The following is a 27,297-nucleotide window of genomic DNA, read 5'->3' on the forward strand; positions in this document are numbered from 1 at the left end:
TTGATTTGGTGTTTTAAGTCCACTTTATGCACTGTAAGGCTAATCGAGACTGGACCTACAGTTTAAAGTGGGATCCGAACCACTATGTGCCTCCAACCCTCGATTACAGGGCGACGACGCTAGCACTGCGCCATCGGGGAGGCCATGAATGGTGAAATTGTAGCGTCAAAACTTGGATGAGAGATGCCATGAAAAACAGCAGATTAAATGGTCTCTTTGATGTCTGTGCATCGTGAAAAAGTACAAAATGATAAAGAATTGTTAATCAACAAAGTGAGCTTTGTTTGAAGTTCATGTTTATGCACAGGTAGCACCATGTGGCTACCCAGGTTATCGAACCCGAGACCCCTTGATTACAAGGCGACGACGCTATTTAGCGTGCTACTGTAATCTGTATAGATAAAATGGATGGATGTGTGTGTGTGTTTGTTCCGGCATAACTCTCGAACGCCTGGAGCAATTTCAACCAAACTTGGTATACATATTACTTACAATGTGGAAAGCAATACTGTGGGGGTAAGACACCGCTGGCACCGCTAGGAGTGGGGTGGGAAGGAGACATAAAATAGTATTCTGTTGCGTGGCATTTTCGTGTGCCAGATCCTGCAAGTTATGCTTTCCCGTTACACAGCACGGCAAATTTGGTTGCCTACACAGAAGGTGCGAAATTGCTATGTAAATGCCGTTCAACTCCAAGTTCATCACCTATCACGCCGGGTAATCATCTACTAAAAAAAAACTGTACATGTATGTGTCACATGGCCAAACTTTTTGAGTTTCAACCAACGTATCCTTCATTACGAGGCCTATGAGTGACCGCTCAGTGGCATGATATGGATTGGTTCATAATCGAATACAGTCCTGGGGAAGTGAGTATATTTTGTGTCGATTCGGCCCGTCATAATTTTCAACGAACAGCAACAGATGATGGAGAAGTGTTCATCATCGCGAGTCGCTGATGATGAATAATGATCTCTTAAAAGCTTTCAACGCTCTCGTCATCTTGTTCTATCCGCGGACATCTTCGTGCTATCAAGAGGATCGATTTATCACTTGGCTGGAGAGACCGCCACATCTTTACATGCACTAGAAGGTAAAACCTACATCGGAAAACTTCTTGAGACAAGAAGAATCAAAAGTGCAGACTAGTGACTAGACTGAGGATTTATATGCACTGAAAATTGCCAAAATATGCATCCAAATATTGCAAAAACCATTAAAAATATGCAAAATAAAAATTATCTTGGAAACTTGTAAGCACGATATCTTACGAAATGAGAGCATTTCCTATCGGATTAAAAATTATATAGTTTGGACTCCAATTGAAAATTAACCAGTAGACCTTCATGAAAACGAGTTACATCAAAACTTAGCTTATTCAATTCTGCGTTAATCTATCCTAGTAAATTTTTTCTGAGTAGGCCTTATATTTTTTTATCGTCTTGAGAACAAAAAATGGCCGTTTTATCACCTAGTCTGGCCACAAATACTGTTACACGCTATTTTGCGAATAAATTGGATATGGTTTCATATTTGTAAATGTTCTTTTAGTATGTTACACTTACATATATTACACACAAAGAGTACCAATCAGTTTTCAAAATGTACAATTTTCGCCCTCACACAGGCTCGAAGCCTCCCTGGCCAGGCATCTATTACAGCACGCATGGTCTTGATGGGAAAGTCCGCCCCTGCTGCTATCAAGGAGTGCTTTTAACTTTCAATTATAGGATGCCTCGTCTTGAAGACAGTCCCCTCTAGCTCTGGGCAGAGTTTGTAGTCCAAGGTACTGAGATCATAGCTATCAGATGGCCAATCAAAAGTGGAGATGAAATCGAGTACACTGGTCTCCAGGCACAGTCGCGTCATCCTTGCCTTATGAGCTGGGGCAGAATATTTCTTGAACATCCAGGATTCATTGTGAAATGTAGTTTGGTTCAGCAGTGTGACGATACTCTTTCGCATGGCTTTTAAGCCCTTTTCTTAAAAATGAAGCCTGGTGGAACTCTTATAGCTCCCCCCCCCCACAAAACCATGACTGAGGAGGGCTAGTGGCATCTCTGATTTTTGGGAACTCTCTTACAAACTTCTCTAGAGTTTGAAGCATACACCCTTTCATTTTGGCTGTTAAAACTTTATTCAGTGGTGAACAATTTCTTATCAGTGAAGAGAATCCTGCAATACACATTGCCAACGCACCGTTGCTGGAGCCTTCTCCATTTCAGTTCCCTCTGGTTCTTCAGTTGTAGCGTCAGGAACTTTTCAGTACTCCACCGGTAAGCTCCAATTCACAGGTCTTCATCAAGTACCCTGAACATTGATTGTTGTGAAATGTTCAGCTCCTGTGCCATTATCACTTGCTTCCGGATGAGATTTCGGCGGATGCGAGCCATCACTGCTTTAACAGCCGCAGCTGTTCATACGGTGTGAAGTCGACCAACTCTTGGGCGATCTTTCATGCTGCCAGTATCAGTGAATCTCTGGATTGTTTGATACACAAATCTTTTGCTCATCTTCGGAATTTTTATGGGCTGGAAAATCTCAGTGAGTGACTTCCCAACCATATGCGGAGCAATTACGGCTACTCTGTTTTCATATTCGCCCCACTTCATACTAAGCACAAGAAGATACACGGTTGCTCTTTCATAGCTGAACACACAATGGTCAGAAGTGAACTTCAGCACAAGAATGGTTCATGAGCCTGACTACCAAGCCCAAAGTTTGTAAGAGTATTTATGGCCAGACTAGGTAGTTTTCAAACGAACGCTATCTTTGAAATTCTGTAAAACAAAAACTGGTTGTTCCATCAGTATGACATTTTAGTAGGATACATGCAGAAAGGTTTAAAACACAATTATTAATTTTAAGGTTTTTCAAATATTTCTTAAAAAACCGTTATTTTAAATTTTGCCAAACAGCTTTTTCTTGGTATTGGGTAGTCCTACAAATACAATATTGATCTTGCTTTGAAGCTCTTCGCATCTGTTTTTAAAATGCATTATCATTGTCAATTCACATTACTAAACCGATTTTATACAGATATTTATTCAGCGGAGTAAAGCTGTACGTGGATCGTGGCAACAACGCATGCGTTGACTTGCAGCGCGGCCGGCAGTATCCGCGGATCAACAGACATCGCTGTGTGCCGCATCAAAGAGGAAAGTCCTCGTACACTTTTTCACATAAATTAATGATAACATCATTAAGCCTTGTTTCCATGATATGAAAAACTCAATATGCTGACCAAGGCAGGAATTTATTTTATTTTAAAACATAAACTAAACGTAACGTTTCAACCTTCTAGCAAGGTCTTCTTCAGACTCTGCAGCAAGTACAAATGTAACAAGGTACAAAACAGGACGATATATATACACACAAACATTACTCCCCTCCAGACTATTAGAGAGTTGTTCTGGAACATTCTAGCAGGTGGCTTTCCCTTGTCAACTGTACTTTCACCTGAAAGGCTAAACATATTTTCTTCCATCTAGAATGTGGTTGGACTCTTTATCTCACGCTCCTTATCCTTCATTCTTATTCCTTCTTCTCTCCTCTTTCTCTCTTGTCCTTTCCACTCTTTCTAATAGCTTCTACCATTCTTTGTTTATCTTCAGTCCTCCATTCCGGTTCTAGATGAAAGGAAATGTTTAGCTAAATCGCCTGTCAGGTGAAAGTACAGTTGACAAGGGAAGGCCACCTGCTGGAATGTTCCAGAAAAGAGCAACTTTCTAATAATCTTGTGTCTGGAGGGTAGTGATTTATGTGTGTATATATAATATCTTCCTGTTTTGTACATTGTTTCATTTGTACTTGGTACAGAGTCTGAAGAAAACCTTGCTAGAAGTTTGAAACGTTACTTTTAGTTTATGTTTTATAATAAAATAAATTTCTGTCTTGGTCAAAAAGCAGCCGAGTTTCAGTCACTTGCTTCAAAAAGTTACTGAGTTACAGTTAATTGCTTAAAAATTAACTGAGTTACAGTTACTTGCTTCAAAGAGTAGCCGAGTTAGTTACTGAGTTACAGTTACTTGGTTTAAAAAGTCACTCAGTTACAGTTACTTGGCTCAAAAAGTCACTCAGTTACAGCTACTTGGTTCAAAAAGTCACTCAGTTACAGCTGCTTGGTTAAAAAAGTTACTCAGTTACAGTTACTTGGTTCAAAAAGTCACTCAGTTACAGTTACTTGGTTCAAAGAGTCACTCAGTTACAGTTACTTGGTTCAAAAAGTCATTCAGTTACAGTTACTTGGTTCAAAAAGTCACTCAGTTACAGCTACTTGGTTCAAAAAGTCACTCAGTTACAGTTACTTGGTTCAAAAAGTCGCTCAGTTACAGTTACTTGGTTCAAAAAGTCATTCAGTTACAGTTGCTTGGTTCATTTGTACTTTGTACAGAGTCTGAAGAAGACCTTGCTAGAAGGTTGAAACGTTACTTTTAGTTTATGTTTTATAATAAAATAAATTTCTGCCTTGGTCAGCATATTGAGTTTTTCATTAATTAACGAGTTTATTTTTCTATGCTTAGGACATTCTACTGCGGATTTCAAACACAAAGCTTGCCTCAGCGCTAACTAAGCCGCTGAGCAGAATTGCGTTGTTGCCACATGTGCAAAAGGCAAAGCGAGTGAAGGACACGAATATATTGTTCCACCACACTATGTGGCAACGTTCATTATACGACGTTGCCAAGTAAAAACGCCAACCCATCCTTCAAGGAGAAAGAGACCGGCGTCGTCTCAGAGTTCTACAAACATTGATGCCATGTTTGGTTCAATTTAATTAAAGGTGTCCTTAATCCAGCGTACACATCCTGTCATCACTAAGTTCGTACATAATTCAATCAAGTGGCAACATAACAATTTCTGAGACCCGCCTAGTTTTTATGTTCCCGAGTGTACTTACCTTCATGAACTCCACGCTTGACTCCAACGGGTTGTCGAATCGGAAGAGGAGAAGGAAGTTTTCTTCCATTGGAAGCAGTTGTGCCAACTGAAAGAGAAAATTACCAACATTAGTACAAAAAAACAATGCTCTTGAATAATTTTTCTACATATTCTTTTTCAATATTGACTGATTTAGTTCTAACTACAATTGATTGGCCAAGAATGTAGCAGCGCATGTGGATTTTAGAAAGGGGGCTCAGAAAAGCATCTATAGAAAACTCAATTGTCCTATGGCTGCCACTGAAATAGCGTTGCTGTTCAAACATCTAAAACTTATCTTCTCGATAACTTTACAACATCATTTGCCGACTTCCATGGCAGAATGGTTAGCATGTTATGACATCAGTTTCACCACTCATCCTGATCGTCCGATTAGCAAAATATGTAAGAAAAGCGGCGTATATTAAACAAATCCAATCAATCAATCAACCATGATATTATTTCTTATTATCATTATCGCCTACTATAATGTTTATCTTGAATAAGGCTGTATGCTTCCGCTCAGTTCAATTCACACAATGAAAATCGTGTGGGTTCATATTTATCACTAGAAATCAATTTATGGCCTCTGAGTTTTAATAAACTGGTCTCGAATTAAAGTACTATATTATTCAAAGTGGAAAATAAATTAAAATATTACTGAGTTTAAAGTATCTGCTAAATGGACTCCTGTCGTACCTGCCCAATATAGTATTCATACTTTTTTTTATCTAAGTCCACAGATAAATGAGAGATTCAGAGCTCAAGTGGCGTAACTCTATTCAGTTTTGAGAAAAGGGCACCTTTAAATGACTTATTTTAGCTGTTGGGAGTACAAACATAGTGGTGCCTCTATGATCAAGAATTTGAAACTTATCCAATTGTGCTATGAACCAGAGTTGTTAAAGGTCCAGGAATTTTATAATATATTCAATTCCGGTCCAGGAGAGAAAATCAGCAAGCGTAAATGTGTTCTGGACCGTAAAGAACCTTTTTATCTGTAAAGTATTTCAATTCGGTCCAGGAACCTTTATACCAGATAAATTTAAATACTATCCAGGAACCTTTTTCTGGATCAATTTAAATTCGGTTCAGGAACCTTTTTCTGAATCAATTTAAATACGGTCCAGGAACCTTTTTCTGAATCAATTTAAATACGGTCCAGGAACCTTTTTCTGAATCAATTTAAATTCGGACCAGGAACCTTTTTCTGAATCAATTTAAATTCTGTTCAGGAACCTTTTTCTGGATCAATTTCAATTCTGTCCAGGAACCTTTTTCTGAATCAATTTAAATTCGGTCCAGGAACCTTTTTCTGGATCAATTTAAATTCGGTTCAGGAACCTTTTTCTGAATCAATTTAAATTCTGTTCAGGAACCTTTTTCTGAATCAATTTAAATACGGTCCAGGAACCTTTTTCTGAATCAATTTAAATTCGGTCCAGGAACCTTTTTCTGGATCAATTTAAATTCGGTTCAGGAACCTTTTTCTGAATCAATTTAAATTCGGACCAGGAACCTTTTTCTGAATCAATTTAAATTCTGTTCAGGAACCTTTTTCTGGATCAATTTCAATTCTGTCCAGGAACCTTTTTCTGAATCAATTTAAATACGGTCCAGGAACCTTTTTCTGAATCAATTTAAATTCTGTTCAGGAACCTTTTTCTGAATCAATTTCAATTCTGTCCAGGAACCTTTTTCTGAATCAATTTAAATACGGTCCAGGAACCTTTTTCTGAATCAATTTAAATTCGGTTCAGGAACCTTTTTCTGAATCAATTTAAATTCGGTTCAGGAACCTTTTTTCTGGATCAATTTAAATACGGTCCAGGAACCTATTTTTTCAATGAAACAACACGCAACTTTGACCGAATTTAAATTGTGCGAGAAAAGATTCCGGTCCTGCAGCGGAACCCAATAGATCCCATTAGAATTTATGGGTTTCTGGACCCTTGACAACCCTGGTATGAACCCCACAAATGATCCCCATCATCTGTGACGCAATTAACATTTGCCGAAATAGTACACGTTGAATTAACTTAAAATACCAAAAGTGAAATGGTCAAGGACATTACAATATGGAGAGTTCGACTTTAACACAAGAAGGCACAAAGGAACCATGGGTAAATTGTTTACTTACCTCTCGTATGTCGATCTTTCCGTCCTGGTTGTCGTCGTAGGCCTCCATGAAGACTTGCTTCAGCTCCTGCAACATTGAGTCCGAAACGGCCTGCAGAAGAGAGAAAACAGGAATTGTGAATCACTGTATTATGCGGAATTATGGGAGAGCTGACAGTTCATTACGCTTGGATTAAGATATGGCTGGGAAATGGGGAGTTAGAGTGTCAGGCTGGCAGTGAATGCAGATGCATGACAGGACGAATGTCAGGGTGAGAGAGAGAAGGAAACATTCTTATTTTCCATGGGGGATGCTGGAACTAAATAGCAGTGTTGGGAAAGTTACATTTTAAAAGTAACAGTTACAGTTAGTTTGCTTAAAAAGTAGCTGAGTTACAGTTACTTGGTTCAAAAAGTAGCGAGTTACAGCTAATTGCTTCAAAAAGTTACTGAGTTTCAGTTACTTGCTTCAAAAAGTTACTAAGTTACAGTTAATTGCGTCAAATAGTAAGTGAGTCACAGCTACTTGCTTCAAAAAGTAAGTGAGTCACAGTTACTTGCTTCAAAAAGTAGCCGAGCTAGTTACTTAGTACAAAAAGTTTCTGAGTTACAGTTACTTGGTTCTCAAAGTCACTCAGTTACAACTACTTGGTTCAAAAAGTCACTCAGTTACAGTTGCTTGGTTCAAAAAGTCACTCAGTTACAGTTACTTGGTTTAAAAAAGTAGCTGAGTTACAGTTACTTGGTTCGAAGAGTTACTGAGTTACAGTTGGTTCAAAAAAGTCACCAAGTTAGTTACTTGGTTCAAAAAGTCACTCAGTTACAGTTACTTGGTTCAAAAAGTCACTCAGTTACAGTTACTTGGTTCAAAAAGTCACTCAGTTACAGTTACTTGGTTCAAAAAGTCACTCAGTTACAGTTACTTGGTTCAAAAAGTCACTCAGTTACAGTTACTTGGTTCAAAAAGTCACTCAGTTACAGTTACTTGGTTTAAAAAGTCACTCAGTTACAGTTACTTGGTTCAAAAGTCACTCAGTTACAGTTGGTTGTTTCAAAAAGTCACTCAGTTACAGCTACTTGGTTCAAAAAAGTAGCTGAGTTACAGTTACTTGGTTCGAATGGTAGCCGAGTTAGTTACTTAGTACATAAAATTTCTGAGTTTCAGTTAGTTGGTTCAGAAGGTTACTGAGTTACAGTTACTTGCTTCGAAGAGTTACTGAGTTACAGTTGGTTCAAAAAAGTCACCGAGTTAGTTACTTGGTTCAAAAAGTCACTCAGTTACAGTTACTTGGTTCAAAAAGTCACTCAGTTACAGTTACTTGGTTCAAAAAGTCACTCAGTTACAGTTGGTTGTTTCAAAAAGTCACTCAGTTACAGCTACTTGGTTCAAAAAAGTAGCTGAGTTACAGTTACTTGGTTCGAAAGGTAGCCGAGTTAGTTACTTAGTACAAAAAGTTTCTGAGTTTCAGTTAGTTGGTTCAGAAGATTACTGAGTAACAGTTACTTGCTTCGAATAGTTATTGAGTTACAGTTGGTTCAAAAAGTCACCGAGTTAATTACTTGGTTCAAAAAGTAACTGAGTTACAGTTAATGCTTCAAAAAGTAGCCGAGTTAGTTACTTAGTACAGAAAGTTTCTGAGTTACAGTTACTTGGTTCAAAAAGTTACTGAGTTACAGTTACTTGCTTCAAAAGTTACTGAGTTACAGTAAATTGCTTAAAACGTAACTGAGTTACAGTTACTTGCTTCAAAAAGTAGCTGAGTTACAGTTAGTTGCAATTACAAGGCTCAAAAAGTGAGTTAAAAGTACTTGGTTCATAAAGTAACTGAGTTACAGCTACTTGGTTCAGAAAGTAACTGAGTTACAGATAATTGGTTCAAAAAGTAAATGAGTTGCAGTCACTTGGTTCAAAAAGTTACTGAGTTGCAGTTACTCGTTTTGGAAGCATTTCAGCCAGAGTTACAGGTACTTGAAAAATAACTAAGATACTTTTACAATTGCTTTCTGCTGGAAATTTACTTGCAAACATATTATACATAGTATCAGTGATAGAATAAATATATTAACACTTACATGTGTTTAATTTATGTCTGTGGTACATAATTAGGTCATCATAGAATATGTTGCAACAAATAAATGAAAAATGAAACAAAACATCGAAGTCCTCAAGTGCAATTAAAAATACCGAACTGCAATAAAGCGTGGTTGTTCTAAATTTAGCATGCAACGAAGCCTAGCTTCCATGTCTTAGGTGATTCCAAGATAATTCTTTCACCTTAGCATCCAGGAAGACAGTTGGAAACAAGATTGCCAAATTCAGCTTTTTTCCAAGTTACAAAATATTATTGATTTGTTGGTTTAAGTCCACTTTATGCACAGTAAGGCTAATCGGGACTGGGCCTACAGTTTAAAGTGGGATCCGTACTACTATGAGCCTCCACCGGGTATCGAACCCAAGACCCCTTGATTACAAGGCGAAGACGTTACCACTGTACAAAATATTAAGTAAACAATTTAAGTGTAGCAACGTAAAAATTGATGACGTTACTTCTATCACAAAAAAGTAATTCTGTCAGTGTTACAGCTACGTATTTAGATTCAGTTAAAATTCCTAAAAAAATTGTTACTTCTAACGGCTGGCTACGGAATGGTACGATGCCGTTTCATCTAGTCTCGACTGTTTTCTCAATACCGTGCATCGTGCCGCGCATATGGGGAAAATGTTTTGCTTTAGACTGAAGGCTGCTTTCAGACCGAAGCTACACGTGACACATATCGCATCCTGACGAGCCAAACGTTTCACATCGTAGTGCTATGTCAAGCTGGACAAACCTGCGTTTGGTGAAATCGTCAAGTGACACGTGGCGCGTATGTTTCGGTGTGAAATCTCCAGGAGGAGGTCGTGTCGCTTGTGTGTGAAATCCCCATATCGCATCGGTCTGAAAGCTCCAAGATAAATACAAATTGTTTCCGTCTTATTCGGCCATCCAGTTAATCTGCTTTATCGACTATTCTCTTCTTCAATCTGGCTTCCCCGATGACGTCATAGCCTTGTAATCAATGGGTCCCTGATTCGAAACCCGATGGAGCCACATAGTGATTCAGATACTATTTTAACCTGTCGATACAAGCCAATCTGAGCATAAGAGGTGACCCAAATGTCACCCTTAATTCCAAGTAAAACACCATGAACTGCATTTTGCAGACTAAAGAGGCTCTGGTGTCTGAACTAACTCATTTCCTACCCTTCTCTTCCGTTCTGCGTGGCGTTGCTCCATAGATTTGAGGGACAGAGTATAGATGCTTGTCCTATTGTTCCTCCACTCTTTATGAAGCGCATATCCTGTCGCTTCTGCAACCCTTGAAACAAGGGGGGGGCGGAGTTTAAAATTTGCATCACCACTGGAAAATCCAAGGTAACAGTATGGTATAGTGAAAACACATTTCTTCAAATTTACAGGAGAAACTACTTACGGAATTGAGTTTCTGTAGACTTTTGGAAGCTCGTGGAAGTGTTTTCTCCCTTCGTTCAAAATATTCGGCCGGTAAATCATGTATTTTTCGACATTAATGTATCTCCGATGCACGATAGCTTGCCACCATAACCGTCGACTACGTGAAGCAAATGTTCCGTGCGTTCGATTACGTAACCCCCTATTAGTGTAGCAACCACGCGGTAATTTTACAAGATGACGTGTGAGCGTTTCTTTTTTTCAAATTTAATTTTCTATGTTTGCCTAACCTAACCTTCCGTGAATGGTTTGTGGATCAATTTTCACTTAGAAACTTTCTGTGCGGCATTTTTCGGTTAATAAGTTTGGAAACACTGCATATCAGCTGACGATAGACAACGTGAGTCAAGATTTGCCCGCGAATTAGCAACGAACAATAAATACTTGTAATGTGAAAAATTACGCTTTTTTCAGTGAAAAAAGCAAAATCCCACGTTCAAAAATGTTCCGCTATGCATAACAGGTAAGTACAAATGTAAATAATTAGGAAATAAACGAGTGAAATGTGTTTTCACTATACAATACTGTTACCAAATCCACTTCCGTTCTTTGTTCGTGAAACGACGTTTTTGAAGCTTAACAGAACAAAAGCGACGTGATAGAGATATGAGATATGAGAATTGCAACAACGTCCAACATAACTATCTCCAAACTACACTGTAAAGAGGAAGAAAACAAAGGGCTCTCGTTGGTGGACTGTTGTGACGTAAACGCAGAGGAAGTGCTGCCTAGTTTCTACAGAATCTCGTGAGAAAAGTCAAGTATGGCTATAGAGAAAAATGACTGCCCTCTGTTATCTGCTTTCATAAATATCCGGACAACAACTGTCAAGGGACCGGTATGGGACGTTTTGAATTATTAACAAGTGGGAAGACGTGTTTGTCCTCTCGCTTGGCACCAGATGGATCTCTGAATAATAACAGGTCAGCGGCGGCTCGTAAACTAGCAGCTTGGGTGCGAGATCACCCGTTCTGTGACACAGTGTAGATAAAATGGTGGCAGATGCTTCGAGGAAGTGTAGTTTATGTCGCGACAATGGGATATTTACGGAGTTTCGGACTTGAGAAAGCGAAGCAGAGTATAAAAGGGAACATGGAAAGAGTGACATTCCTCGGAACGTCTGGAACAAACTGATATGGTGTCGTATGAATATTCTGGATTCCAGTTATCTCATATGACATCTGGTGAGAGATATTAAGACTACAACGAGTGCGATTGCTTGCTTCAGCATGTGGAGAATACACGGGGAAAGTACGCTTTGATCTTTCGGATCAAATACAATTTAATATAAGAAAACTCTGCGCAATAGATATATTTTGACTTCTAAGATCTCAAAAATTGAACTCTCAAAAAAATAGAATTTGCCACAGTTACAATATCATTGCTGCAAACCACGAATATATAGATTTTTCACTTCTTTTTGGCAGATATAAAATAATAATAAACTCAGTACTATAAAGAAGAATAAAATACGAAATACTGTTAGAATAGGGATTGTTAAATATCAATGTTAGTATATTTCTAGTTATAGATATAAAAAATATTTACAAACTTCCCGCGTAATGTACGTTAGGTCTATACAAGTATAGGTGTATATGTTTTCTTGTATTATGTGTGTTCGTATATAAGTCAGCCTACGCCTTCTGTAATTGGAGGATTAATTCTGTGTAGCAAAGAATCATGAAGTGTTTTCTTTAGAGGCGCCAAAAACCAACTGAACCCTACTCCAAAGCTCCTTACGTCACATTTTATTACCCCAGTGGCGGCGATTGGGTTCCAAAACCGGGGTAGGGGGGCAAATACAGTATATTTCCCTTTGTAGATAACGTGCGGAGGAAAAAGTTGCGAAAAGTAGGGGGCGCAACTGCCTCTCCTAATCGCCGCTAGTGGCATTGGCTATTCTTTCAGGATATTCGAAAACATTGTACAGGTATAGTTTGTGCTATTAAGGCGATTCTCAGCAACATACACAATATACACAACCATACATTTTTGAATCCTTATCCCTAGGTTCGAAACTTGCAGTACCTGAAGTTCTGTGGATGCTAGTTTAGACAATAGACAGGTACTTCTTCAAATTATAACTTAACGCCCATTTCCTTTTAGATATACCGGGTGTTCCGTTCAAATCTCTCTAATTTCAATAAATTACTGTGAACGAAGTACGATGAATTGTGAAATAACTGCAACACCAAATGAAAGGCCAGATCTTCAAGTTTTGTTTTCATGACTTGAAGTTGTCCGTTTGCTCACTACGCAGCGCCAAGGTCGCATAAATAGAAATGGCGACTGTTGAACAACGCGCGCAGGCAGTGGTGTGGTATGCTGAGACAAAAAATCTGTGATTGCAACGCAACGAAATTTCAGACGAGTGTACGGAAGAGTGGCACCTGATGCTAAATCAATTAGGCTGCGGTTTAATAAGTTTCTAACAACCGGCAGTGTGCTAAAACAATCTGGTGGAGCTCGCCGTCGTGTGTCTGAGGAGAAGGTGGAAGAAATTCGAGCGGGGTTTTAGAGAAACCCAAGTAAATGCATCCTCCAGGCATCTAGGCAATTCAATGTGCCTCCAACAACAATGCATCGAGTTCTGCACAAGCGGCTTTGGTTGTATCCGTATAAAGTGCAGATTGTGCAACAATTGAAGTCAGATGATAAGCCGCGTCGCAAAGAATTTGGTATGGAAACCCCGCTCGAATTTCTTCCACCTTTTCCTCAGACACACGACGACGAGCTCCACCAGATTGTTTTAGCACACTGCCGGTTGTTAGAAACTTACTAAACCGCAGCCTAATTGATTTAGCATCAGGTGCCAGTCTTCCGTACACTCGTCTGAAATTTCGTTGCGTTGCAATCACAGATTTTGTCTCAGCATACCACACCACTGCCTGCGCGCGTTGTTCAACAGTCGCCATTTCTATTTATGCGACCGTGGCGCTGCGTAGTGAGCAAACGGACAACTTCAAGTCATGAAAACAAAACTTGAAGATCTGGCCTTTCATTTGGTGTTACAGTTATTTCACAATTCATCGTACTTCGTTCACAGTAATTTATTGAAATTAGGGAGATTTGAACGGAACACTCTGTGTATATAAGGTTCATTCATATTATATTTACATAAGTTAATTCTTGGCCGTTATTCGCAAAATCTTCATTTTAGTGTACCCTGTCCCCCCTTCCCGAAGAGAGTGTGTGAACTCGTGTAGCCACTGGTTCCACGAGTAAAAAAAAGATAACCCTTCATTACCAAAAAAGGTGGCTGAAGATATGTGTACGTGTGTACCCGGTTTCCCACATGAGATGAACTATTGAATTTATGGGAAATTGATCAAGTGTGTGTAATTAAATGAAGAAAAGAGGTTAGTGTCCAGCCGATTCATATTATCAAGAAAATTCTTCGTTTCGCCCCATAGAGACAAGACACCTCTTTACCTCGCCGTATTGCACCAACACATCTGAGGCCGACTGCTCCCTTCCCTTCCTTTTATAGGCCCCGCTAATCACCTAACCGTTACTGGGAACTTTCCGCTGGTCGGCTGTCCAGCGACGCACCTACCTACCCAACGGCCAAGAATACGCACGTACATAGACATCCACAACATTACCAAAATACATGACACTAGAACCCGATCGATCCAATCAGATTAATTAATTAATTAAACATATAAAATAAAAAAGGATCAAGTAATAAAGTGATCTGTTTTTATGACATTATTTCAAATAATTTCAACACGCAGAACTCCACCAAATGCAGCTTTGTCAATTAGAAAATTATTTCTAAAGCAGTTTCACAATACAGTTTGATTTGGTGTTTTAAGTCCACTTTATGCACAGTAAGGCTAATCGGGACTGGACCTACAGTTTAAAGTGGGATCCGAACCACTATGTGCCTCCACCGGGTATCGAACCCGGGACCCCTTGATTACAAGGCAACGACGCTACCACTGCGCCATCGGGGAGGCCCAGTTTCACAATACAGTCTATAAGCTTACAATACATTTATGAATCACCACACCAGCAGCAGAAAATGGTATCCCCCTATATACCAGCCTACGTTAATGAAAAGAGCTACGATATGTTTAATGTTTCACCTCCTAGATCCTTGTATGTTAATGTAAATATGTTCTATACGTAAGTCGTCTTCAATATCAGCAGTTACGTCATCACCGTGCCTTCCCCGATGGCGTAGTGGTAACGTCGTAGTCTTGTAACCAAGGGGTTCCCTGTTCGATATCCGGTGGTTCGGATCCCACTTTAAACTGTAGGTCCAGTCCCGATTAGCCTTAATGTGCATAAAGTGGACTTAAACCACGAAACCAACCAACCAGCCCACTTGCACGTCAATCCCCGATTAGCCTATCTGTGCATAAAATGGACTTAAAACAAGAACAAGACATCGTCGTGGAGCAGTTAGCGCACCGTAGACAAGTGTGTCGTAGGTTCGATTCCCATCACCGGCAAAAACAAATCTGTTCACCTGAAGATGCTCTCTCCAAAGGTAATGTTAGGCAAAAACAGAAGTACTAGTCAGTGAATAATGTGCAATTAACAGTGCATGCTAATGAAAGAACTACGATTCAGAGAAATATGACCACCTATTTACGGAGCTATAGCCGTGGGAAAGTGAAGTCGAAAAGAAACAAGCGCATAAAAGGGAGGGTGTCAAGGGCGACTGCTTTCCCCCATACGTTTGAACAAAGCCTTTAATTAATAAAAAAATAAATATGGTAGCTTATGAATAGTCTTGATTCTAGTAATCTGATATGACAGCTGACCAGAACTACAGGGTGACCAGAAAGATTTTCCAACATTTCAAAGGTTTATTACAAAGAAACTATTACGGTTACAGCTGGATGGCTTGTGGCAAAAGAAAGAACTCAAAAGTTTTTCCTTTGTTCTAGGTAGAGGCTGAATTGATATAGGAGGCGCTGCAATCGCTGGAACTGAAAGCTCCCGACGAGGGTGGTGTAATCAGGTGATGGCCTTCCATATTCCCTCCTAAAATTACGCTGTACAGCAATAGGTGATTTGGTCTGATGATGCAATATAACACATTGAGCGTTCTCCTGCACTGACGCCATTTTGAGTTCCAGTGATTGCAGCGCCTCCTATATCAATTCAGCCTCTACCTAGAACAAAGGAAAAACTTATGAGTTCTCTCTTTGGCCACAAACCATGCAGCTGTAACAGTAATAGTTTCCTTGTAATGAACCTTTGAAATGTTGGAAAAACTTTCTGGTTACCCTGTATAACACGTGTGGTTTGTTGCTTCTGCATTTGAAGAAAACACAAGTAAGTGCATTATTTGTTGAACAAGTGTTTTGCCTCCAATAGAAACTCCACAATTCTCTTCTCCCCTCCGTCATATGCTGTTATCATTTGCATTATGAATAACCTAACCGCAATGCAATATTTGATTGATTGATTGATTGATTCACTTGCTTTATTTTACCTCGCTTCTTGTGCCACTTTTGGTTAATTTGCGAAGATGGGGATGAGTGATGATATGATGAAATTGATGAATGGACACTCGCAAACATCCATGCCCAGGCCGGGATTCGAACCCGGGATCCCTGGAGTCGCAGCGCGATGTGCTAACCACTCCGCCAAGGTGGCCGACTGCAATATTTGAGTCTGACGGTTCTAGACACGTACGCATCCTCAAACACAATACTATGGCTCGGAAAATGAAATCTTAAATACGACAGTCATGTAGTAGGTAATGTACCGAACGCTTAAAAATATATTGTACTTCAGGCTTTGTTCTAAATACAGGGTGTTTCATTTACAACGCAACCCGGAGTTGGGGATAGTACAACTTTTGAACCGAAAGTTGTACACATATAATCCTTATACCAAATTGAAGCCTGGTTCATGCATATATTTTTAAACTGGGGAACAATGATTGGATTTCATTAGTGTCCACGCAGTGTTATCATACGTAAAGGAAGTGTAAATATATTTTGTTTACGAAAAATGGCACATAACGCACATGTACGGACATGCTCTTGGTAATTTTCAGTTGGGTTAGGTGGATTAGCTCGGCATTTATGGCAGTGACAAAATAAATGTTCATTTCTACCGATAGCCAATCGGATGAGGCGTCTATAAGGTTGAACTAGGAAATTCGTTGTTTTTAGAAATTAAGACTGTGCATTGGCAACACTGATGGTGTTTCAGTGGCACAAAAGGTGTGTTTCGAAACTGTATACATCATGCAATTACTGAAAACAATAAAAAAGAAACTTGGAAATTTTCATGAAAATAGTGTTACTTACATGCACCTGGCAACCATGCGATGATATTACATTTTCCCCCGCTTGGAAAGAAACAGAGGAAAGGCCAGTCGCGCTCGGTCGTCAGTGCGTATTGTTATTGTGTGTTGTTGGTCTCCTTGTAAGGTTCATTTTGTGTTCTGTTTTGTGTTTATTGATTTACCGTTAAGTTATTCTTGTTTGGTGCAATGAGGTACTCTACAGAGGAGAAGGTTTTCATTATTGAACATTATTTTCGTTCCAATTCATATGCCACAGTGAGAGCAGAATTTCAAGAATAGTTTCCCAATGCTAGTCTTCCAGATAAGTCAACAATATGTAGACTTGTTTCAAAATTTCGTCAGACGGGATCCGTACACCAAAAAAACACGATACACAAAGGCATACTCTTACCCAAGATGTTCTTTGAACCGTTCAACAGCGTATTTCACAATCACCAAGGAAATCTGTACGTCAGCTTCCGGCACAAGCAAATTTACCAACACCAACGACTTACAGGGCTTTAAAAATGTTGCACCTACGCGCATATAAGGTACAGGTTGTTCAAGAACTTAAGATGGCAGACTTGGATTCCCGAAGGAAATATTGCCGTTGGTTCAAATCTTTTATTCGAGACTAAGGAATCAATGTATTGGACAAGGTGTTCTTCAGCGATGAAGCTTGGTTTCATCTTAATGGTTATGTCAACAGCCAGAATTCCAGATACTGGTCAAATGACAATCCACATGTGTTGCAAGAACAACAGTTGTATCCCGTAAAGGTAGGTGTGTGGTGCGCAATGTCACGGCCCCAAATACTCGGACCTTTTTTTTCCACACGACAGTCGATGACACAGTATACCGTGTACTTATCACGCAATTTATTTCTTTGCTGGATATTGACGAACGTGATTGTTGGTTTCAACAAGACGGGTCAACATGTCATACGTCAAATGAAACATTAGACATGTTGCAAGACTTTTTTGGTGACTGGATAATAAGTAAAGACTTATGGCCCACTCGCTCCCCTGACTTAACACCTCCTGACTTTTTTCCTCTGTGGCTACTTAAAGCAAGAGGTATACAAAAAAAATCCTCGAACTATACAAGACCTGGAAACAAACATTCGGGGAGCCATTGAGAACATGGTGAAACGGGTGAACCTGTGTTTGGATGAAAACGGCGGGCACTTCCAGTATCTGCTGTAAAGCTCAAAATTCCATTCCTGATTCATCGCAAGGTTGCCAGGTGCATTTAAGTAACACTATTTTCATGAAAATTTCCAAGTTTATTTTTTTTTATTGTTTTCAGTAATTGCATGATGTATACAGTTTCTAAACACACCTTTTGTGACACTAAAAAACCAGCAGTGTTGCCAATGCACAGTCTTAATTTCTAAAAAACAACGATTTTCCTAGTTCCCACTTAAAGACGCCTCATCCGATTGGCTATCTGTAGAAAAGAACATTTCTTTTGTCACTGCCATAGATGCCGAGCTAATTCACCTAACCAAACTGAAAATTACGACGGCATGTCCGTACATGTGTGTTATGTGCCATTTTTCATGCTTTATATATATAAAAAAAATATTTACACTTCCTATTACATATGGTAACACTTCGTGGACATTAATAAAATCCAATCATTGTTCCCCGGTTTAAAAATATATGCATGAACAAGGCTTCAATTTGGATTATATGTGTACCACTTCCGGTTCAAAAGTTGTACTATCCCAACTCTAGGTTGCGTTGTAAATGGAACACCCTGTACATAAGCATTTTGAATAAGATTAATTTTTAATGTCATTTGATGCAAATAATTTTTATCGCCCTGTATCTAAACCGCCCATCCTAAGTTTTCATCAGACATTAGTACACACTCTGAGCTACCTATATATAAAATTTGGGAAAAATTTAAGAGGGGGACCAATGCATGTTACTGTTGAAGTTAGGCATTTGTTTCTCTAAACAAATACATAAAACTATAATTAAAAATACATTATTATTGATATACTCATTCATATAGTCATCTCATCTCATACCACGTTACTCAAACCTGCAACAAATAAACTTGGTTAGTTTTCCAACATTTTGGCACCACTTTCACATCTCTACATTGCATATAGCGGATTTTTAATAAAGTTTGTTATCAGGGAAATACTTCTGGGACACCCGGTATTAAAGTGATACTACTTTCTTATATGTTAATAATTCCAGTAGCAATATTTCTATAGCATAATGCAATTACGTTATCAATAGCTTCATAGAGACGAACATACAAAATGACGTATCAGAAATCATACCCCTAATTCTCCAAAATAATTCCATCCTAGAGTCCACAGGGCAAAACGAGTCTTCTAACTTATTTTTCTTTATTCGGAATCATCTTCTTGAACATGTGTGCATATCATTAAGAACAATTACAAATTTTACACAAAGAAACCATTGACATTAGTCACTTTTCTAGCAAGAAATACTATTTTGGTCATTCCATGTCAAGTGGCCTAGAGGACCCTTTTCAATTTAGAGGAAACTTCTACTGGTTGTGCTTACGTGTCCCACATGGAGACCTGCAAAGTTTTAGATTCATTAGTTTGGTCGGGGCGCCAGGTTTGCTTCTGTGAATGGCACTTTTTCAATCCCGGTGCTGAATTTGTCCCAAACTTTATCAAGCTGTAACTATTGCATTGAGACATTGAGAGGCTGGCATTTCTCCAGTTCATGGGCTAAGGGCATGTCGTAAAGCTGTTTAAATTATATCCTGCCTGCTCACGTATATTTTGAGTTATCCATCCATAACCCCCTCCCTCCAAAATGTAGTTCATTCATAAATTTAGACCCATTTTCAGAAGTCTATATCTCAAAAGTAACACTTCTAATTTGATCACTGTTAGCATCACTGGAGAGAATAACCTACATCCAAGTTGTCTAAAAACCTTGTGTGTCATTTTGGAGTTTTTATGACTGAAGGGAAAGATCTAACTCTGCCTCCCAGTGCCCCAAGTGAAGATGTCCAGCTGGGGGTGGGGGAGGCTGCTTTGCCTAGTGTGGGGGAGAGAGGTGGGGTGATGCTTGTATGGATCAACATGGAGAAAATGCAGTGGGTGGGAGATGCCTATACAAATTACCTTATTGGGGGGATGCTTTATGAGAATTTTCTTAACTGGGGGATAGCATCCCCCACTTTGAGCACTGCTGCTCTCCTTGCGGCGCCCTTGGAAAGTTCCCACCTGCAGTCACCCACAGCTGGAATCGAACCCGGGTCTACCGTGTGGCAGTCAGACGCTCTAATTGTACCGAACTACTAACAACATCATGATGATGGAAAAGATTGGATTGATCTTGCTCAGGATAGGGACAGATAGAAGGCTTGTGTTGCTACAACCATAAATCTTCGGGTTTAAGAAGGCTACAGAGTTAGTTATACTAACAAAACACGATCAACTCAGCGGCGGCTCAAGGGGTAGAGCCGCCGTGCCATGGCACTACCCTCAGAGGAAACGCATACCTCGCCAAGTATTGTTAAAAGAATGCATTGATAGTTTACAGACAAGGAGATTCGAATCTTGCAATCGGTCAAGCTGACGTGACGACCGCCCCAACCTCCTGACTGCATCGCCAGCTGTTTCGTTCGTACCCTCGCGAGGCAACAGTCCATGCCGCGCTAGAGCTGGCCTAACCCATGGACCTAACCAAGTTGACACACGTGCAGAGGGTTGAGCCGAGAACAAAGAGACATAAGAAACCGTGCCCGTCTTCGCCTGGCACGGTGAGGGAACTATCGCAGCGTTGACACAGTTGCCACCTTCAGAGAAAAGTCGCTAAATACGACTGATTTGTAAGACAGGAAGTAATTTCTGCCTATTTTTAGAGAAACGAACCTAGTATTTTTTCAAAGTTAAATGAACATTTTTGATAATAGATTGATGCACCAAGAGGGCCATCCAGACTTTTTTTAAAATATAAAAGTAAAAAATCCTATGATGATGGGAGTTTCCTTTGGCATCTCGACAATTTATTTTCATAACAAAGATATTTTCGACATCCAGTTAGAATACGTGTGCATGGGAAGGAGAAGGTGATAGGAGTTGTTTTTCCTTTCCTCTTGTAATTGTTTTATTTTTAGGGAAGTGTCCTGTAGTGTATAAAGATAGGTTAGTGAGTGAAGATGAATCGGATTAGTACGTTATTACTTAAACACATGTTGTATTCCACGTTACCAAACGAGGATAAACATCTTGGCCAGTGGTGCAACCTCAAGGAAGGGGCGGGAGGCCATTGCAGAGGTCGGTTTTTTTTTCGATTTCTTGATCACGTTGACACTACCCATCATAGTTGCCGCCGGCTGTCACTGCATCAACTGATATGTTACCTATTAAGTGCATCCTTGAAACTGAATTACGAGTAAACAGAATTAAACAGCAAGGATCCCTTAAGCGACGTTGCGTTCTTTGACCACCGCTCGATCTTTAATTCAAAGGCGCCGTCCTTTTCAGCACAGAGAGGACCGCTAACGCAATTACCAAACGCCCGCGGGCCTCGGCGGGACACCGTCGCGCGGGACAAAGAGGACATTGTCCCTCGGCCACTTTCGACCGACCGCTAATTAACACGCCGTAGAAAGTAGTTGCCGCAGGGAGCTTCCCTCTCCGCCATCATCCCGGCCGGCCCTGGGCCTTCTTTCAGGGATCGATCCCGCCTGCTGCAGGGCTGCGGGAACGGGGGGAATTCCCGCTCGGGAATATTTCGCGCCGGCGGTCGGATTCCTCTCGCGATTCCAGCCAAAAGAAAAAACCTCAACGAGATCGGGAGAAATGGAGATGAAGGAGATCGAAAATGGTCGCCTCTGTTGCCGAGTAGGTTCAGTGGTCGATTCTCGTTCTCGCCACCAGGTTACGCTCTTGAATCCTGCCCTGGCCATTGGAGTTCCCAGAGAGGCCTCCCCGATGGTGCAGTGGTAGCGTCGTTGCATTGTAATCAAGGGGTCCCGGGTTCGATACCCGGTGGAGGGACAAAGTGGTTCGAATCCCACTTTAAATTGCAGGTCCTGTCCCGATTAGCCTTACTGTGCATAAAGTGAACTTAAAACACCAAATCAATCAATGAATCATTGGAGTTTCCTTGTGTGTGTCTCATCATTAGTCTCGCATGAACATAATTCATTCTTATTGTCGTGAATAGTCTCAAGAGTAAGAAATGTTAGTTAGAGTAGGAAGCCTTAAGAAAATATACGTACAGATAAAATGCAGAGAAGGAACAGAAAGGCAGGATATTTAGAAAGGCGTAGATGAAGATAGAAAGAGAGAAGAAAGAAAAAGTGTCAGAGAGACAGAGAAAAGGAGAAAAGAAGGAAAAAAAGTGTCAGAAAGAGAAAAAGAAGAAAGAAAAAGAGTATCAGAGGCAGAGAGAAGAGAAGAAAGAAAGAAAGCGAGTGCGTAAGTCAGAGAAGAAAACGTTAGTGAGAGAGAGATAGTGAGAGAATGACAGAAAAAGTATGAAGAAAACAAGAGGAAAGAAGAGAAGTAAATAAGTAAAGATGGACAGCGAGCCAGACATAGAGAGAGAGAGAGAGAGAGAGAGAGAGAGAGTTTGTGTGTGTGTTGGAGACTGGAGAGAGAAAACAAGAGTAAGAACACACACACAAACAGGCAGAGAAAGAAAGAGAGAGAGAGAGAGAGAGAGAGAGAGAGAGAGAGAGAGAGAGAGAGAGAGAGAGAGAGAGAGAGAGAGTTTGTGTGTGTGTTGGAGACTGGAGAGAGAGAGAAAACAAGAGTAAGAACACATACACACACACAAACAGGCAGAGAGAGAGAGAGAGAGAGAGAGAGAGAGAGAGAGAGAAGAGGGAGAGAAGAAGATAAAAGAGAGAGAGAAAAAGAGAGAAACAAAGATGGAGGGAAATAAATATATATATATAGAAGGTTGAAGAGACAAAATATAAAAATACTGGTAATAAGGGATATTATCAAAGAAAAAAGACTGAAAGTATTATCCGTAAAATATCAAATTAACAGATATTACCGCTATAAATAGGATATTCGTAAAATTAAAGGTAAAAATATGAGACATCATAAAAAGATAAAAAAAAATAGTGCCAGTTCTAAAGATAACAGAAAATAAAGAGTTGTTAAAAATTTAAATCTCAATAACAAAACAAAGAATAGAAAGTTAGGGATGCTCTAAAAATATATAAAACCAAGAGAGTAGTATTTATTTTCGGAAGAACAATGTAAAGTCAACAAAGAGAGAAAATGCCTTAGAATAATGGAAAAAATTGATATTGTGAAGAAGTTTCTTTAATAATCTTTAAAGCCGAAATTGTGATTTCTTTAGAAGTGAGGAAAAATATTTATAAAACAACTATTATCTCATGTATACTTTCCTCCACAACACCTTTTTTTAGTGATTCACTCTCTTCTGAATATTCCAGTGTGTTATTCCTTCGGTATTTCATCATCGTCGCAAAAAAAGAACAAAGTTTTCGCAAGTTTTCCGCACAATTTCCCATCATAGAAGCTGCAGAAAACAGGTGAAGCTTGTAATTAGTACCTCAGGGCACTTTTGAAAGTGAAAAAAACCTTAAACGTTGCCTTGCCCTTTTTTGGCGCCAACGTACATAAAAATGGCGGGAAATATTCATGATGTCACGAGTGCCAACCGAAATGGGCAAATCTGTACCTTCGCATCACATATTTCTTTCAAAATATGAAAATAAATTACATCGTTCGCTAGGGTTTCTGTATTACAGTAAAACCTCGTTAATCCGAACCCCTATAAGCCGTACTTCGCTTAATCCGGACAGGCAAAAGGCAAAGAGCAAGGTTTTAAATGTGGCTAGAAGTCAACAAGAGAACTTCCCAAAGAAAAGGCAGTCAACCACTGATGAAATTCTCTTTCCCGCAGACTTTGTACTGTACTGTATAGTGTATTTAGACCTATGCACTTTAATACACCATAATAAACGTGTCTTGTTGCTATAAACGGAGTTCTAATGCACTTTCTACTGTTCTTTTAGGTTATTTCAGTTAATCCGGATTTTCGTTAAACCGGTCAACTTATCCCCCCTCCATTAGTCCGGATTAACGAGGTTTTACTGTACTTTTGTTCATAAAATCATGAAAGTAACGTACACAGGAGGCAAAATTCAATGATGGTAATTATTACTAGTATAAATTATTACAATTACTATAACTAGGGTGTTCGGGAAAAGACACAAGTCACAAACTGCTATTTTCTGTTGTTTTTCATCCAAGTCACACTGAATCAATTAAAGAAAGCATTGTACGTATAATTTTATATTGGGCATGTGTAAAGATTCTAAGCAGTGATGTATAACATTTGCTATTAAAAGAATTTAATGTTACCTTAAGTAACATTTCCCGAAACTATAGATATAACTGCACTTCTATAATAAAAAATACCATTGTTGAAACATTAGTACGATGTTCTAGGGGTTTAGTGAATGATAAAGTATGTGTGCGATACTCATGTAAGAATTGGTTCTTCTAATGATGGTAATTTTTGTATTTCTTATAACTCTACATACAGGGTTTCTATAAATTAGTTATACAAAAGTAACCGTTAATTGTGAAGGAAGTGTATGTGTAACAGAAATGGTTTATACATCAATGAATACAGCATATCGTCAAGTTTATTGTCGCACGTTGTTAGTTTCAGACGCCGCCACTGGAGGCGTGAGCGTTTGTTTATCTTACACAAGTAAAGTACCGACTTGGATTGGTCGTGGTGGAACGATTCCGTGGCCACCTTGTCGACGTTGCTGGGAAGAGGGGGATCAAACACACATTCTTTATTGGGCCCTTTCCGAAAGTCGCACGAGTTTAACGCGTTAAACGAGTTATGGTAACTGGCTGTCCCATAAGTGCTTCTGTGCGTTTCATAATACTGTCCCAAAAGTCGCATTCCGTGCGTTTCGTGCAAGAACGAGATTCACCAAACGCACGGGCCAGGAGGCTGGTTTGTTCGGTGAGAATCGTCTGCTGCCTTCAGACAACGCGCGTGCTGATGGATTCAAACTGCACTGTATTATAATTTTAACAGATAGCGATATGAAGCAACATTCACAAGATGAGTATGCATTAACCGTTCTTAGAATGTGATTAAAATGAGTAACAGCGTCCACAGCAGAGTTTATTTTTGCCATAATGGGCATTCCTTCCGCTGGACGCCATGTGGAAACTAAACAAAACGCTGCGCCTGCGCTTTCGCCTAGAGTGTCCCATAAGTCTGTAAAATAACTGGTTTCACCAGATTCACGAGCCCAGTTATTTTCGTTGAATGCAATTGTTTCGTTAAGACTTTCGCAACGCACCCAATATAACTCCAGATAGAGAAATCCATGAGGTTCCCGGAATCGTTTGACCACGACCAATCCAAGTCTGCACTTGTGTAAGATAAACAAATGCTCAGCCTCTAGTGGCGGCGTCTGAAACTAACAACGTGCGACAATAAACTTGAAGATATGCTGTATTCATTGATGTATAAACCATTTCTGTTACACATACACTTCCTTCACAATTAACGGTTACTTTTATATAACTAATTTATAGAAACCCTGTATATAAACATCAAAGTAAGCAGCGATTCAATAAGAAGATGATATTTTGAATTTTAGTGATAAAAGATGTGTGGGGCTCTGATGCCCAGGATTGATGCATCAGGATTGATATACTCGTATTTATGCTAGAATTGGTGTTGAGCAAGAAAGGGTGCTACAGGTTCGAATTATTACATCCAATTTATTACTGTGTCTATAGAATGCAGTCTTCGTATGACCATTATAACTGCCAGTCTTGAGATAACATTAACGATACTTTTTTGTTTTGCGTGCTCTTCAAGATATATTGAATTCAAATCTTCCATTACGAAATAGGAATACATAGCTTGTTCAAGATCTACGCTAATGTACTTGTATTTCATATATATTAACACTACTTGTGAGTTTAGGCACAGTGTAAGGTTAGGAAAACAATATACCTCCCTTCGTGGTTAGGTGTTATACCGGACAAGACAATGCTTTATTATAACCAGATCTGTGCAGACTTTGGTTAAACACGTCATTATTGGTAGGCCATGAATAGTAACACGATGTCAGCATGAACAATCACATGTGTGTGTTGAATGAGCAAAAAGATGAAGTTTGAACTATTATTCATTATTCTTAGTGTGTGTGTGTGTGTGTGTGAATGATGTTTAGTAGTTGCAATATGTTGAGATTGTGTGACTTGCTGATATGGCGTTGAGATCCATAGCTACCACTAATGACGTTGCATTTACACAAGAGTCTCTTCATTCTAAGAAGCTTGTTAGTATGATAAAAGTATGCACCAGTAAAACAGGAAGTAAAATTCGTGTGGGTATTAATGTGTCTGACAAATTTACAATTCATGATGGGTTAAAACAAGGAGATGCATTATCTCCATTGCTCTTTAATTTTGCCTTAGAATATGCTGTTAGGAAGGTAAAAGAAACTAACGAAAGACTAAAATTAAACGGTGTGATTCAGTTGTTAGCATATGCAGATGATGTAAACTTATTAGGGGATAATATAAATACAATTAAGAATAATGCTAAAATATTTTTCAAAGCAGCTAAAAAGATAGGTTTGGAAGTTAGCAAAGAGAAAACTAAATATATGCTTACAGGCCGAAACCAAGTGTTAGGTAATAATCAAAATCTAATTATTGATAACAACTCGTTTGAACCAGTTTCCAAATTCAAATACTTAGGAGTAATATTAACAAGCGAAAATTATATTAAAGAGGAAATAAAAAGTAGGCTTAATTCAGGAAATGCATGTTAGTTCTCTCTTCATAAACTTTTGTCTTCTCGTTTAATATCTAAGAAACTAAAAGTTAATATATACAAAACATTAATTTTGCCTGTAGTATTATATGGGTGTGAAACTTGGTCCCTTACATTAACAGAGGAACATAAATTGAGAGTATTTGAAAATAAGATCCTTAGGAAAATATTTGGACCTAAAAGGGATGAGGAGACAGGTGAGTGGAGAAGGTTACATAATTTAGAACTACATAATTTGTATTCATGTCCAGATATTATTAGAATGATTAAATCAAGAAGACTTAGGTGGGCAGGCCATGTGGCACGAATGGGAGAGGAAAGAGGAGTTTAGAGGATTGTTGTTGGGAAACCTGATGGTAAGAGACCTGTAGGAAGGCCAAGACGAAGATGGAGGGACAACGTTGAGATGGACCTAAATGGATGGAAAAGAGTATATAGATCTTGCTCAAGATAGTGACAGATGGAAAACCTATGTTTCTGTAGCCATGAACCTTCGGGTTTAAGAAGGCTAGAGAGTTAGTTAGTTAGTTAGTCTCTTCATAGGGCTTGTTAAAAGAAGACATTGACACGGGAGTAAATTTTTGCAATATATGTGCAGTACAGTAAAAAAAATGCATACATGTTTTTGTAGTAGCTTACTCGTTCATCCTTCAAGTACCTAAAAATGTGT

General features: G+C 39.2%; 1 protein-coding gene across 3 annotated transcripts in view; it reads right to left on the minus strand.

The window, feature by feature from the left end:
- The window catches only part of Cbp53E (Calbindin 53E), a 359,196-nt gene that overhangs the window by 134,765 nt on the left and 197,134 nt on the right, over nt 1-27,297 (minus strand). For all 3 annotated transcript variants that reach the window (XM_083113520.1, XM_083113521.1, XM_083113519.1), the window contains exons 4-5: nt 7,061-7,150; nt 4,901-4,987 (exon numbers count right to left, since the gene is read on the minus strand). In XM_083113520.1, coding sequence (XP_082969646.1) covers nt 4,901-4,987; nt 7,061-7,150 — 177 coding nt within the window. The remainder of the gene's footprint in view (nt 1-4,900; nt 4,988-7,060; nt 7,151-27,297) is intronic.

This window comes from Lepisma saccharinum, chromosome 27 (genome assembly GCF_977018435.1).
Source record: "Lepisma saccharinum chromosome 27, izLepSacc3.1, whole genome shotgun sequence".
Lineage (NCBI taxonomy): Eukaryota > Metazoa > Arthropoda > Insecta > Zygentoma > Lepismatidae > Lepisma > Lepisma saccharinum.